The following is a 16,810-nucleotide window of genomic DNA, read 5'->3' as shown; positions in this document are numbered from 1 at the left end:
GACTCAAATGACATTTCCATGCAGCTCCAGTTCCTGTTTTATGGGATTTCCAAAGGAGGAGTCAGGGAGAACCAAACAAAGGAAATGAGATGGAGAGCAGCCCTGTCCACCTGATCTTTCTGCAATGATGGAAATGTTCTATAAGTGTACTGTCCGACAGGGAAGCCACAAGCCACATGTAGCTAGAGTACTTGAAATGTGGCTAGCTGTGGCTGAGGAACTGAAATTTTAATTTTATTTAATTTTAATTTATTTAAATAGTTACAATGTGATTAGTGGCTATTGTACTTGGACAGTACAGATCTAGAGACACAAAAACCCAAATCAGAGGTCTTAAAGTACTAATGAATGTAGGCAAGGTAGGTATTCTTACAGGATAAATGCTTATTGAAAGATCTGTGTTGCTTAGGTAACACCAGGGGTTAAAACCATGCAGGAGAAAAAGCTTCCTAAATGTGGTTTACAAGCCTGTGTAATTTCAGAGCGTACAATTAAAGGCTGTAAGTGGTATACAAGGTAACAACTCTGGCCTTGTGATCCTGGTGAACACACATATCATTTTCAGGTTGACTGCTATGTACAAGCTCAGGTAAACACTAGTTTGGGAATCTTTCTGGTGACAATGTGATTTTTTTTTTTCCTTCCAACATCAGGACAATGAGAATCACTCTTAGTCTCCTCTTCTCTTTGCCACTAAATTCTCCCAGGCCTGGGTCACACCCCTAGCTACTCCACAATCGCATTCTAGTCCTGAACCAGGAAGTCAATACTTTGAGATATCTGGCAGGATTTCCTGAGGCTTATTATCTACAGTGCAAAGATCTGCTTAGCAGCCACATTCCACAGTCTTCCCAAGGTTTCTCCAAAAAAAATGGGAAAATAAAATGGAAAGCAACAAACCTTAGAGGCACAAAAAAGCCAGGTGATACATGGTATCATCTTAGGTATCATCTTAGGATGTATAGTGCTGCTAAAGCCAAAGGTAAATGATTATAAAAGGTTCTGTTTTGAGTTTAAACAGTCATCCCCCCTGCCTTTCTTTAACTCAGAGGAAGAAAAAAGGAAGTGTAACATTTGACAAAAGCAAGGTGCAAGGCCATGGATATAAAAGACTGGAATTAAAGTGGGCTCTCTTTGAACCCAGAACCCACTGGTACACTATCACAAAGGGTGTGTGCCCCAGAACCACCAAATGAATCGTCACTGCTTAAAATAAAGAGGACTGCAAAGAAAAGCCAGTTTTTTTCCCCCCCTTGGAGATAGAATTTTAAATCATTTGCTTTATATTATTACCATCTAAAGATGGGAGGAAGAAGGTAAGGAATAGTGGTAAATTAGGAACACACAACCAAAGACATTCACTAAACATTTTTGTCTCTCAAGATTGTGTGACTAAGATACTTTTGATGTTCTCTAGTTTTACGCACTGAACTTTTAGAGTAGAACTGCATAAGGTGTTTTTGTGATAACTCAAAAGGTAACTGGAGTGGGTTGTTTAAAAAGAGGTTTTCTCATTCTCCCCTCTGTGGTACCATACCTGTCATTAGAGGAGAAATCCATTCCTAGGACGATGCTTTCTTCAGTGTCTTGTCTACCGTTAGTTGAAACCACTACCATATAGCGTGTTCGATTCTGGTAAGTACTTTCTAGCCTTACAGCCTGGAGGTTAATAGAAAATAAAGAAATTAAGAAATTTAGAAGATCAATTTTAGATCATTCAACCCTTTTTACATCACCATTTTAAAGCATACTCAAGGAGATAGCAGAGCCAGTAATTAGGAGACCTAAATTCAAATCCCAGTTCATGGATTAACTATGAAAACTTCAGTAAGTTAATTGGAGGGAAATATAATAATACCTATTCCATTGGGTTGTAAGAATCATATGAAATAATGCATGTAAAGTACAGTGCTTGGCATATACTAAATGCTCAATAAATGTTTGCTATTAGGATAATTTATAACAATAACGATTACCAGGGCATGTTCTAATGATCTAAGAGTGGAATGTGAGGTATATGAATGTGAGCACCTGACTCACAGATCCATGTCCCGCAAAGAATTATAATAGGAAGCAAAGTTTAATATCTAAGAGGAATATGCTCTATTGCATTCTTACAGATTATACACTACAAGATTTTCTTTAGTTTCAAATATCAGAAGTTTATATTATTTTTATCAAAATTATGGTATTTTAAAAGGTCCTTCAGAAAATTCAAATATGCACGTGGTCTCAGACGATATTAAGGATTTACTGTTACTGTGATAATGGCATGGTGGTTATGCCTTTTTCTTAAATATCTGGAGGGAGATGACCTGAGGCCCAAGTTTTACTTTAAAATCTTCCAACAATGGGAAGCAACAAGATATTCTTCAGTAGGTGAATGGATAAACTGTGGTACATCCAGATAATGGACTAAAAAGAAATGAGCTATCAAGCCATGCAAAGACATGGAGGAATCTTACAGGCATATTACTAAGTGAAAGAAGCCAATGTGAAGAGGCTAGATAGATAGTATGATTCCAACTCTATGACATTCTGGAAAAGGCAAAACTATAGAGTCAGTAAAAAGATCAGTAGTTGCCAGGGGTAAGGGGAGCACCAAGGATTTTTAGGGCAGTGAAATTACTCTGTATGATACTCAAGTGGTAGATACGTGTCATTACACATTTGTCAAAACCCATAAAATGTACAGCACCCAAGAGTGAACCCTAATGTAACTATGGACTTTGAGTAATAATGATGTGTCAACGTAGGTCCATCAGTTGTGACAAATGTTCAGCTCTTGTGGGAGATCGTGATAATGGGGGAGGCTATGCTTGAGTGGGAATAGAGGGTATGTGGCAAGTCTCTGTACCTTCTGCTCAATTTTACTGTGAACATAAAACTGTTCTAAAAAATGCAGTCTATTAAAAAAATTTGCTAAGAGGGTAGATCTTCTATTAAGTTCACCACCATCGTCATCATCCTAAGGAGGAGGAAGAGGAGGGAGGCAGGGCTGGAGGGAACTTCTGAGGTGATGAATATGTCTATGATATAGACTGTGGTAATGGTTTCACAGGTACATACTTATCTCCAACCTCATCAAGTTGTATATATAAATATGTACTTTTTGTATGTCAATCGTACCTCAAAATAAAGTGGTTTTTAAAAAGTTCCAGCAAAGAAAGAATAAAAGGGGGAGATAAATGAAAGAAATCTGGCAAAATGTTGATGGTTATTAAAGTTGGGTAACAGGTTCATGCAGACATATTCTCTACTTTATATGTTTGGGAATTTTCTTAATAAGAAGGCTCAAAAAGATACTTTATAAACCTTAAAAATAAAGTAAAATGGCTACTAGTCAACATTCATTCAATTATTTACTCTGTATCTACAGTGTATATCATCAGGGCAGCCATGAGAATTCAATGGTGGAAGAGAGAGATATGGTTCCTGCCCTCACAGACTGTACAGTCTAGACTACTCTTCTTTTTATCTGTTAATAAAAAGCCAGGAAGATGTGCACTGGAGGCAATATCCTCTGTATAACATACTCTCCCACCCCCACTCCTTATCTCAGAAGAGAAACGGTTTCAATCCTATCACCTGGCTCAAGAAATCTGTCACAAATTTGTTAGAAATTTCTATCTGGAATTCTTTCAGCGCTACTCTTCTTGGAGTCTCCTCCTTCATTCTGTCACTATTCCAAAAGTGGCCAGGCAAAGAAAAAAAAGAGACATCACATGACCCACTTAAAAAGACAGAGGTGAGTCAGTCTCTCCTGGCTATCTTTTCACCTCTATTCTGATACTCCTACGAAAAGCTACTTGTAAGCACAATCACCTGAAGTAACTACATTAAGCTTGTCTCTAATAAAGAGCTGATACACCAAGAATGTAATTCCCACCATACTAACTCCATGTACCAGGTAGAGAGCTGTACTGCTGACTTTTATGTTCCATGAAATAATAGAACATTTCAAACCAAATTCACTTGTGAGAAGCTAAGAGGAACTACTAGTTAAACTGACGAAGGTCTAGCCCTATTTGGCTGGGACCAAGTGAGCATTATACACATAGAGCTATGAGTAGCAGTAAATGCACATGAGGAGGACTGACAGGCAGCAGAGACTCTATGATTCTAGAAACATTCCACAAAATATTAAACTAACCAAAAACCTGGTGCAGGTAAACTAGAATTTCTTATAAATAAGATCTCAGATATTATTAAATATCTAAACCTGGGCTTGCTTTGGCAAGCTCTGATCTAACTGTTCAGTTTCCTGAATATGTATGTTACAGGTCTTTTATCCTGTCAAAGCTCTGAGAATTTCTGGAAAGGCTCACATGCAAATGACATGGAAACAACTAAACTATGCTTCTGATCATTTATCTATAACTTCTACACCAACTAGTGGGGACTGGTTGGCTAAGTTGAAGCTGATAAAGGTAAAAACAAAAACAAACAAAAGACCTCCATAAATATTACCTATTATGCAAGTTATCAGGCCAAGTTAGCAGGTGGGTAGCAAGTTTCTTTGTGATATTCAAATAAAACATTAGTTGTTTCTCTTTTAAAAGTGAGGTGTGTATCTGTTTATCTATGTATCTATTTAAAATATAAAGAGCATTTCAAATGTTTGGCCCTCCCTTGCTTAATCTAATCAGAACAGAAGATCCTAAACCTAATGGGAAAGGCCCCAGTCATCTCACACTGATTTAGGCTTGAGAAACAGGCACATCACGGATTCATTCCATTTTAAGCTTCTTAGATGGAAGAATAGCACTTAGAGGTCTTGGGATTTGATCATGGACCTCTAGATAGCACCTACAGTTATTACTAAACCTTTACTAAATGGAAGTGGAGCTTTAATCAGTGGGTGAGAAGCCATGACATTAACTTAACACCTACATCCTAATTAGAAGGGCAAGATCAAAAAATTATTTTTCATTAATTAATTTATTTTTGGCTGCGTTGGGTCTTCGTTGCTGCGTACGGGCTTTCTCTAGTTGCAGTGAGCGGGGGCTACTCTTTGTTGCTGTGCATGGGCTTCTTATTGCAGTGGTTTTTCTTGTTGTGGAGCATGGACTCTAGGCACGTGGGCTTCAGTAGTTGTGGCATGTGGGCTCAGTAGTTGTGCCTCACAGGCTCTAGAGCGCAGGCTCAGTAGTTGTGGTGCACGGGCTTAGTTGCTCCACAGCATGTGGGATCTTCCCAGACCAGGACTCGAACCTGTGTCCCCTGCATCGGGAGGAGGATAATTAATCACTGTGCCACCAGGGAAGCCCAAAATCAAATTTTTTTATAAAAATTTTTTTTTGCAATGCCAGGGGACAGACCTGAGGCTTCGAAATTCCCTTTAAGCTTCAAGATTCTAGATTAAGGAAATAAATAAAAATTTAAGAGCCACAGCATAGAGAAAATACTAATACCCACCCTGGTTTGAGGTCTATTTCACTCCTGTGTTGGGGAGATTAACAAAATCTAATAATCTAATTTGATTCATTAAGTCAATCAGAGAAATATAATTTAAAATGGCAGTTTGCACATACCCTAATATTAGAATTGGCAGGAATTCCAATGTTTCCTCAGTTTCCAGAACTCACATGGAATAGATGACAAATAAGGCAACAATTCAGATGCATTTGATTGAAGTTCTCATTGAAAAGGATACTACTGAAGTTTACTCTAATCGTCCAAATAAAATAACATTTTGTTTTTTTAACGTCTTTATTGGAGTATAATTGCTTTACAATGGTGTGTTAGTTTCTGCTTTATAACAAAGTGAATCAGCTATACATAAACATATATCTCCATATCTCCTCAACATTTTGGATTTAAAAAAATATTTTTCTTACCTATCTATCTATCTATGGTTGGGTCTTCCTTGCTTTCCCTAGTTGTGGAGGGTGGGAGCTACTCTTCGTTGTGGTGCACGGGCTCCTCATTGTGGTGGCTTCTCTTGTTGTGGAGAACGGGCTCAGTAGCTGTGGCTCGCAGGCTCTAGAGTGCAGGCTCAGTAGTTGTGGCACACGGGCTTAGTTGCTCCACGGCATGTGGGATCTTCCCAGACCAGGGCTCAAACCCGTGTTGCCTGAATTGTCAGGTAGATTCTTAACCACTGCGCCACCAGGGAAATCCCAACGTTTTGGATTTTAAAACGTGGCAGCAATAACAACTGAGAAAATTATTCCAAGAAAGTCCATTTATTGCTAAATTTGGAATAGTACAAGTTTCAGGAGAACTGGATCCAGCAATCCTAGGTCTGAGAAGTCATCTCATTTTCAAAGCTCATCTTATCAAAGAATGTTAAAAACTTCCCTTGTTTAAACGCTTAATCTGATTATAAGCAGTTCACAAACCGATACAACAACTTCTCTGCTCAGCATCATCCAGCATCAGGAAACACTCCTTAAGTTTACATTGCACCTTTGTCTTTAATCTATGTCCAACAAGAATCTTACATCATGCCCCTACATGCAATGTTTATCCTGAGGGAAGCCACATTATAAAGTCCCAACGTCAGAAGGCAGCTCACGCAATCCATCAAGAAAGAAAGGTTTCAAAAGTATGCAAATATTAAATTCTAGCCAAAAGAACAAAGTTAATACCTAAAATTAAAATAGACTTCAGATGTGACACTAATGAACTAAAGAACACTGTCTTCAAAAGAAACAGAGCTTGAGGGAGTCTCTGGATTTTATTATTTTAAAAAATCTCTATGAAATTCTTTAAAAAAAGACCCTATGGGAGGACTTCCCTGGAGGTCCAGTGGTTAAGACTCTGCCCTTCCAATGCAGAGGGTGCAGGTCGGGGAACTAAGATCTCTCATGCCGCGGGGTGCAGCCAAAAACAAAAAACAAAAAACCCCTGCAAACCCAATGACTTATATCTGTGCAGGCATTAAAAACAGATTTATTTACTGACATGGAAAGATACCCACAGGAAAGTCTGACAAAAGCAGGTTATAAAACAACATTTAGATTTTCACCTGTTTGTTTAAAAAAAAAAAAAAGATAAAAAAGGCACTCTCTGACATGACACATACTTTTTTTCTTCTTTCATTTCTGAGCTCAGATCAAGTACAGAAACCTTAATAGTTATAAAGGTCAGTAGTAAAATCTTTTCATCATGGCTCAGAACTGATTAGCCTTTCATACACACACTGCCCCTGCCCCCAACTTCATTCAACCACTGACAAGTCTTCAGTGATCCACTGTCACCTTATAAGTACATAAGCCCTTACTTATGTTTTAAATTACTTTATACTTTTGCTTCTCAGTACTACAGAGATCATGCATTAGGCAGACTGCAAGGTTTTCTGATGCTCAGATTTGGCTATTTTCATCACTGACCCAGTTCAGTAAGAGCAGATCGCAGAGAATCAGACACATACTCTTACACGTACACTTAAGACTAGAAGGATACCCATCCAAACAGTAAGAATGGTTTTCTTGGAGTATAGGATACAAAGTGATTTTTACTTTGTCTTTATGCCTCTCTGTACTGTCTGATTAAAAATAAAAAAATTAACCCCTTTTTCTTTTTGGAAAAAAAAAAAACAAAACCAAAAAACTCATTTTCTTAAATTCTCCTGCAAATTACTCAAAAACAACTCCTAGCACCTTGTCAGCACCTCACTGCTAGTTAAAAACACTAGCTTAAGTTACTTTAAATGTTAGCAAAGCTCTTAATTTCCCAGTCTATTTTTTTTTTTAATTAAATGGGTCTTTGATAATGTGCAAGAGCACTGTAAAACCACTGCCTTCATATTATCAGCTATGGTCTTCCCAAGTACTAAAGCTAACGCTTAAGATTGTATTTACAATGCAGAGCTTCCCTGGAGGAAAAATTAGTTTAGTCCTATTTTCAATGCTAAAGCAAAATGTGGGATTTAGTGCCTTTATTTGTTGTTGGGTTATTAAAAAAAATAAAAGCAGGAATTTCAGTTAACTATCAAACTTTTAACCTTATGCACAATCCCCAGAATGAGAGTTTCAGCATTTCAAATTTAACTCAAGACAAAAGGCTTTGCTTTGAGTCTACAAATGCTCCTTTCAGTTAGAAAAGTGCTAATTTGTCCAAAGTCACACAATGTATTCACTCATTTTCTTGGAGATGACTCACTCAATAATCTGAAACATAATGACTATGTGTTTGTAACAATTCAAAACAACTGCTGTAAAATGGCTTGTCACTTGAGCTCTGAATTAATTTAAAGGCGTCAGTTACATTTTTTGAATTTATATTTTATAAATGTAAAGCAGCTGAAGCTGCATACTTCAGCAGGAAGGAAAAAATTTAATTGCCAATTCTGCCTTAGTAAGTGCTCCCTTATGCTTTCCCAAGTCTCTTGTGGTTGAAATTACTTTAACATTCAGAGGTGCAACCCAAATTCTGGAATTTTATTAATGAGAAAGAGATAAAGTGAGTAACAGACCTCAGCTTTAGCTCTACCAAAGCAAATAATTTTTGGAAACTAGCCACAAATTTCTATCTCTATTTCTAATATATGCAAGTGACCATTATTATGGGTTTTAGAGGGGTTGTTCTCAAAGTGTGACTCCTGGACCAGCACCATCAGCATGACTTGAAAACTTGTTAAAAATGTAAATTATCATTGCCTCCCGCTCCCCAAATCAAACTCTTCAGGTGGAGTCCAGCAAATGTCAGTTTAACAAAGCTCTGGAGGTGATTCTGATGTACTCTAAAGTCTGAGCATCACTGCTTTAAAATACTAATGCTGTAAGAATTGGACCCCACTTTTTTCACTTAAAAAGAAGTGTTTAAGATAGAAGTATATCAAGAAATATAGACAAGATTTATGTAAGTATAATGCTACATTAGGATTAGGATATAAAATAATTTTGGAGGGATTTCTTATTTCAATTCCTTTAAATTTCAAAGTGAGTTTCTCAACAAAAATTAGTGGCCATGTCAAGAAGGCTATAGAGGCAGCATTCAGGAGAAAAAATGACAGAATCTAAACACAGAATGATCAGTGTAATTACCATAGAGTTCAGAGGGCTGATCATCAACTTTCCAATCATTCATGTATTCTACTCATTATCTCTCTTCCCAGACACAAAGCAGAGATCAGCTATTTGGATTTCCACAGATACATTAAGTTCAATTTCCAAGTTATCACCTTAGCCCAGAAGGGCTCGTCACCATGCACCTGGATTATTGCAATAACTACCCAGCAGGCTTCCTGATTTAAGTTGGCTGCCTCCTCCCCTCTACTCTGTATTAGCTTTTGAGGAATATTTCTTAAATACTGTAGCTGTCAAGTGCTCATGGAACATTCTCCAGGATAGATCATATCTTGAGTAAAAATCAAGCCCTGGTAAATTTAAGAAAATTGAAATCGTATCAAGTATCTTTTCCAACCACAACACTATGAGACTAGATATCAATTACAGGAAAAAATCTGTAAAAAATACAAACACATGGAGGCTAAACAATACACTACTAAGTAACCAAGAGATCACTGAAGAAATAAAAGAGGAAATCAAAAAATACCTAGAAACAAATGACAATGAAAACACACGACCCAAAACCTATGGGATGCAGCAAAAACAGTTCTAAGAGGGAAGTTTATAGCAATACAATCCTACCTCAAGAAACATGAAACATCTCAAATAAACAACCTAACCTTACGCCTAAAGCAATTAGAGATAGAAGAACAAAAAACCCCCAAAGTTAGCAGAAGGAAAGAAATCATAAAGATCAGATCAGAAATAAATGAAAAGGAAATGAAGGAAACGATAGCCAAGATCAATAAAATTAAAACCTGGTTCTTTGAGAAGATAAACAAAATGGATAAACCATTAGCCAGATTCATCAAGAAAAAAAGGGAGAAGACTCAAATCAATAGAATTAGAAATGAAAAAGGAGAAGTAACAAATGACACTGCAGAAATACAAAGGATCATGAGAGATTACTACAAGCAACTATATGCCAATAAAATGGACAACCTGGAAGAAATGGACAAATTCTTAGAAAAGCACAACCTTCCAAGACTGAACCAGGAAGAAATAGAAAATATAAACAAACCAACCATAAGCACTGAACTTGAGACTGTGATAAAAAACTTCTAACAAACAAAAGCCCAGGACCAGATGGCTTCACAGGCGAATTCTACCAAACATTTAGAGAAGAGTTAACACCTATCCTTCTCAAACTCTTCCAAAATACAGCAGAGGGAGGAACACTCCTAAACTCATTCTACAAGGCAACCATCACCCTAATACCAAAACCAGACAAAGATGTCACAAAAAAAGAAAACTACAAGCCAACATCACTGATGAACATAGACGCAAAAATCCTCAACAAAATACTAGCAAACAGAATCCAACTGCATATTAAAAGGATCATACACCATGATCAAGTGGGGTTTATCCCAGGAATGCAAGGATTCTTCAATGTAGGCAAATTGATCAATGTGATACACCATATTAACAAATTGAAGGAGAAAAACCATATGATCATCTCAATAGATGCAGAAAAAGCTTTTGACAAAATTCAACACCCATTTATGATAAAAACTCTCCAGAAAGTAGGCATAGAGGGAGCTTACCTCAACATAATAAAGGCCACATATGACAAACCCACAGCCAACATTGTTCTCAGTGGTGAAAAACTGAAACCATTTCCACTAAGATCAGGAACAAGACAAGGTTGTCCACTCGCACCACTATTATGCAACATAGTTTTGGAATTTTTAGCCACAGCAATCAGAGAAGAAAAAGACATAAAAGGAATCCAAACTGGAAAAGAAGAAGTAAAACTGTCACTGTTTGCAGATGACATGATACTACACATACAGAATCCTAAAGATGCTACCAGAAAACTACTAGAGCTAATCAGTGAATTTGGTAAAGTAGCAGGATACAAAATTAATGCACAGAAATCCCTTGCATTCCTATTCACTAAAGATAAAAAATCTGAAAGAGAAATTAAGGAAACACTCCCATTTACCACTGCAACAAAAAGAATAAAATACCTAGGAATAAACCTACCTAAAGAGACAAAAGACCTGTATGCAGAAAACTATAAGACACTGATGAAAGAAATTAAAGATGATACTAACAGATGGAGAGATATACCATGTTTTTGGATTGGAAGAATCAATATTGTGAAAATGACTACACTACCCAAAGCAATCTACAGATTCAATGAAATCCCTATCAAATTACCACTGGCATTTTTCACAGAACTAGAACAAAAAATTTTACAATTTGTATGGAAACACAAAAGACCCTGAATAGCCAAAGCAATCTTGAGAAAGAAAAATGGAGCTGGAGGAATCAGGCTCCCTGACTTCAGACTATACTACAAAGCTACAGTAATCATGACAGTACGGTACTGGCACAAACACAGAAATATAGATCAGTGGAACTGGGTAGAAAGCCCAGAGATAACCCACGCACATATGGTCACCTTATCTTTGATAAAGGAGGCAAGAGTATACAATGGAGAAAAGACAGCCTCTTCAATAAGTGGTGCTGGGAAAACTGGACAGCTACATGTAAAAGAATGAAATTAGAACACTCCCTAACACTGTACACAAAAATAAACTCAAAATGGATTACAGACCTAAACGTAAGGCCAGACACTATAAAGCTCTTAGAGGAAAACACAGGCAGAACACGCTGTGACATAAATCACAGCAAGATCCTTTTTGACCTGCCTCCTAGAGAAATGGAAAGAAAAACAAAATTAAACAAATGGGACCTAATGAAACTTAAAAGCTTTTGCACAGCAAAGGAAACCATCAACAAGACGAAAAGACAACCCTCAGAATGGGAGAAAATATTTGCAAACGAAGCAACTGACAAAGGATTAATCCAAAATATACAAGCAGCTCACGTAGCTCAATATCAAAAAAACAAACCACCCAATCCAAAAATGGGCAGAAGACCTAAATAGACATTTCTCCAAAGAACATATACAGATTGCCAACAAACACATGAAAGAACGTTCAACATCACTGATCATTAGAGAAATGCAAATCAAAACTACAATGAGGTATCACCTCACACCAGTCAGAATGGCCATCATCAAAAAATCTACAAACAATAAATGCTAGAGAGGGTGTGGAGAAAAGGGAACCCTCTGGCACTGTTGGTGGGAATGTAAACTGATACAGCCACTATGGAGAACTGTATGGAGGTTCCTTAAAAAACTAAAAATAGAACTACCATATGACCCAGCAATCCCACTACTGGGCAAATACCCTGAGAAAATCATAATTCAAAGAGAGTCATATACCACAATGTTCATTGCAGCTCTATTTACAATAGCCAGGACACGAAAGCAACCTAAGTGTCCACTGACAGATGAATGGCTAAAGAAAATGTGGCACATATGTACAATGGAATATGAGCCATAAAAAAGAAACGAAACTGAGTTATTTGTAGTGAGGTGGATGGACCTAGAGTCTGTCATACAGAGTGAAGTAAGTCAGAAAGAGAAAAACAAATACCATATGCTAACACATATATATGGAATCTAAAAAAAAAAAAAAAAAAAAAAGGTTCTGAAGAACCTAGGGGCAGGACAGGAATAAAGACGCAGACGTAGAGAATGGACTTGAGGACACGGGGAGGGGGAAGGGTAAGCTGGGACGAAGTGAGAGAGTGGCAATGGACATATATACACTACCAAATGTAAAACAGATAGCTAGTGGAAAGCGGCAACATAGCACAGGGAGATCAGCTCAGGGCTTTGTGACCACCTAGAGGGGTGGGATAGGGAGGGTGGGAGGAGGATAGGGAGACACAAGAGGGAGGAGATATGGGGATATATGTATATATATAGCTGATTCACTTCATCACACAGCAGAAACTAACACACCATTGTAAAGCAATTATACTCCAATACAGATGTTTAAAAAAAAAAATACTGTAGCTGTCCCATGTAACTTCTTGGCTCAAAAACCTGTAATGCTTCACTACAGATTACTGAAAAGGTAGAGGTACTAAAGGTATTAAATATTAGGGGGTCAGATAGGGAATGTAAATGAGTGGAGTAGTCCACGTGAAGATTAAATGGGTAGAAATACTTTTCACTTTCCACAAAGAATCATACTCATCCCATTTTTACTTTCCTACTTTTATTAGATGTTTTACTACAAGGCAACAGTGAAGGAATGATGACAAATGGTGACACTTGACTTTAGTGTGCAGGAGACAACAGAATATGTACAAATTACAGTAAATTAAGAACCCAGGCCATACTGATGCCCTCCCCCTACCAAGTCTAGCCAAGTTTTGCCATGTAAGAATAAGGTCCCAGTGTTGTCAGAATTCTTGATTTTTCAAGAAAAGCCCCAAGTCTGGATTTCTATGTGAAATCATCCAGCTTTAAAATTCTGGCTCAGATTTAAAACAACGACAACAACAGCAACAAAAACCACTGTGTGGTCCAAACAAAACATATCTCTGGCCTGTGGACTGCCAGATTGAGACCTCTAGTTTGGAGCATTAAGTCCCTATTTGCCTGCCTTGTCTTTTGGTATTTTAACTTCCCTGTATTAACAACAGTCCCCATACGTAGGCAGCATTTTATACTCTGATATGCTTTAGGGTCCGTTTGATTCTCTCAACTGTGAGAGGTAGAAAAGAGATAAGGAAGCAGGCACAGACAGACCAAGTGATTTGTCCAACATCATATGGTTGTCACTAAGCCCAGGTCTCCTGACTCTGAGACCAGCATAAACCTTTGGCCACTTAACTCTCTCCCTGTCCCTCTTATGTGTGCTTTTGCTTCAGTCATGCCCTCATCTAGAATGACTGTCTTCTTTCCTTCTGCCAATCTCATCATCTTTCAAGACCCAGCTTAAGCTCTACTGTCTATATAAAACCTTCCTCAACTAGGTTAAGTGGCCCAGTTTCTTTTTTCTGAATTTTAATTGGTGTTATGGTCAATAACTTACAAACTGGTGCTCATCAAGTCTTGAACCAAATTATTTCACATCATTTCAGATTAACTCATATCCCCAGTTACATTCTAAGCTCTTTGATGATGGGGACATGTCATTCTTCTTTTCTATTCCACACAGTTTTTATGCTGGGACATAAAAATGACTGTTTAATGTTTGCTATCTTAGACAGTCTTTTGAGGAAGAAAGTTATAATAATACCTCTAACTTACCAGCCTGATGTTGTCTTCTGGGCGGAGTAATATGAACATTGCTTGGAGATGCTGTTGGAGGTCACCTGGTGAAATTTACAAAACAAAGGATAATTATTCTCCATTGTAATGTTAACAGAGAGGATTCCTTCTACCCTAATAACTTGTGTAAAAGAAAGTTCTGGTTCACTGAGGGACTCTAATTAGACACAGAAATTGAGTGAGTGTCTTCATATGAATGGTAGACTGGATCTCTATACATTCACTTTTAAGTCTACACTACATTAAAATTTGCTTCGTGTTTGTCCTATGGAAGCTGCACTTGAAACCAGTCAGTTTTGTACCATGATTGATGTTGATGAGAGCGATGGTGAAATGTGTTGGGCAGAGAAAGCACTGGCTGTGCTTTCAGGCCCACTGAAGGTGGAATCAAGGGAATCTTGAAATTGGGATGTATGGTATACAGTGTTAGAATGATCTCTAACTTTTAAAAAGCTAACCATTTTGCCATTCCTATCTCTGTAATTGTGATATTCAGTTGCACTTAATCTAAGAAGAATTTTAGATTCCCCCCTAGAATAATGTCAACAGTTAAAAATGATTTTCACATCAGTAGCTGATATTAAAAAGATATTAAATCCAGCAGATCTCAAGGGATATATATTCTAGTGAACATATTATTAGGTGCTTTAAAATGGCCAATCAGGGACTTCCCTGGTGGTGCAGTGGTTAATAATCTGCCTGCCGGGCTTCCCTGGTGGCGCAGTGGTTGAGAATCTGCCTGCTAATGCAGGGGATACGGGTTCGAGCCCTGGTCTGGGAAGATCCCACATGCCGTGGAGCAACTGGGCCCGTGAGCCACAACTACTGAGCCTGCGCGTTTGGAGCCTGTGCTCTGCAACAAGAGAGGCCCCGATAGTGAGAGGCCCGCGCACCGCGATGAAGAGTGGCCCCCGCTTGCCACAACTAGAGAAAGCCCTCGCACAGAAATGAAGACCCAACACAGCCGAAAATAAATAAAAAAAAAAAAAAAAAAAAAAAAGAATCTGCCTGCCAATGCAGGGGACACAGGGTCGAGCCCTGGTCTGGGAAGATCCCACATGCCACAGAGCAACTAAGCCCATGTGCCACAACTACTGAAGCCTGCACACATAGAGCCCGTGCTCCGCAACAAGAGAAGCCACTGCAATGAGAAGCCCTTGAACCGCAACGAAGAGTAGCACCTGCTCGCTGCCAACTAGAGAAAGCCCATGCGCAGCAACAAGGACCCAACGCAGCCAAAACTAAAATAAATAAATAAATAAATAAATAATAGCCAATCATTATTTCAATCCTCACTTGCTTTTATACATCCTATAAAACTAAGTTGAAATTTCTTTGTATTAAACTATTATAGATTTCCTCAATTTCCCTGTTCTGTACTAGAAAATCGGAAGCTTTGGCTAGTAGGAGATAATTAGATAATGTGCTATCATAAACGATAACCATCAGAGAACAAAAAAACTTCATTCCTGACCAACCCTTTTTCAAGAGTCTAAAGTGACTAATGTGGCTGCATAATCATGGATGCCACCGTAACCTGTTCTCACATTGGTCTTGGAATCTACATACATAATTTTCATCCACGTAACTTCACAGCTGTTAATGATGAGATGAAATGCTAATATGTGCAAGAAGTAGAGAGAGACAGGAAGGAAAAAAAAGTACGTTGGCAAACAAGTATGTTTGTCCCTTGTGGCTTGTGGGATCTTAGTTCTTCCACCAGGGACTGAACCCAGGGCCCCTGGCAGTGAAAGTGCGGAGTCCTAGCCACTGGACCACCAGGGAATTCTCCCCTTTCTGTTAAAAATAAAAGAATCAGCGTGGGGAGACAAAGTGTTAGGTATAAACAATGAAGAATGACTACAGTTACAACTGCGGTAAGCAGCTCAGGCTTTTAAAAAATTAAGTTTCCTTTTGTTCTCTCAGGACAAATAACCTAAAGAAAGAATTTTCAGGATGGAGAACTTCTAGAGGAGAAACATTTCTGGGCAAACAGCAGCCCTAAGACTCCACTCCAAGCACTAGTGGCCCAAATATCTAGCTGGACCTTCTTAGAAGGTCCGACAAAAGTCAGGGAGCCCTACCCCTACAGTAGGGCTTCCTACGCGAGCTGGGTATGTGGAAGTTCAGGTTCGCTAGTGGTGAAAAGTACTGCCATGAGGTATTTCCTCTTGGGAAACTGTCCTTCACAGAGACTAATAGAGGCAATATACCCGTACCATTAAGATCCTTTTCCTACATTTTGTTTTCATATACTTCACTGCGGGTAGCCAAGTTTTAGACTTCAGTTTGATTTTAAAGACTTTTGGTTGTTTCTCTTTAAAATGTTAGCAGACATTCACTTATAATATCACTTTTTGATTACAAAAAAGTACTTGGATATTTTTAATGAAGCCCAGATAAAATTCTAACTCGTTCAAGAAATATGCATAAGAAAGTACAATTAGACAGAGTAAGCCCTTGATCTGCTTGCAATTCTGCCATCATCTTTCAGTTACTGCCGGCTCAGCCAAGGGAGCTCCAGCTTATGTGAAGGTCTGGCTCTGTGAGCTGCATTTATACTCACACTGCCTCATCTGTTCTGGTCTGGATCACAAGTAAAGTCCATTCATCTTGTGTTAAATCTGCTTTTCTTTTTGGTATGGAGAAA

General features: G+C 38.2%; 1 protein-coding gene across 3 annotated transcripts in view; it reads right to left on the bottom strand.

Annotated features, from left to right (window-relative positions):
* SSH2 (slingshot protein phosphatase 2) overlaps positions 1–16,810 on the bottom strand; it is a 244,633-nt gene that overhangs the window by 49,336 nt on the left and 178,487 nt on the right. For all 3 annotated transcript variants that reach the window (XM_082678050.1, XM_082678049.1, XM_082678051.1), the window contains 2 exons: positions 14,140–14,204; positions 1,538–1,659 (listed from right to left, as the gene is read on the bottom strand). In XM_082678050.1, the coding sequence (XP_082534176.1) occupies positions 1,538–1,659; positions 14,140–14,204 (187 nt within the window). The remainder of the gene's footprint in view (positions 1–1,537; positions 1,660–14,139; positions 14,205–16,810) is intronic.

This window comes from Grampus griseus (assembly GCF_964374135.1).
Source record: "Grampus griseus genome assembly, chromosome: 20".
Taxonomy (NCBI): domain Eukaryota; kingdom Metazoa; phylum Chordata; class Mammalia; order Artiodactyla; family Delphinidae; genus Grampus; species Grampus griseus.
This window is presented reverse-complemented; position numbering and strand designations above follow the sequence as displayed.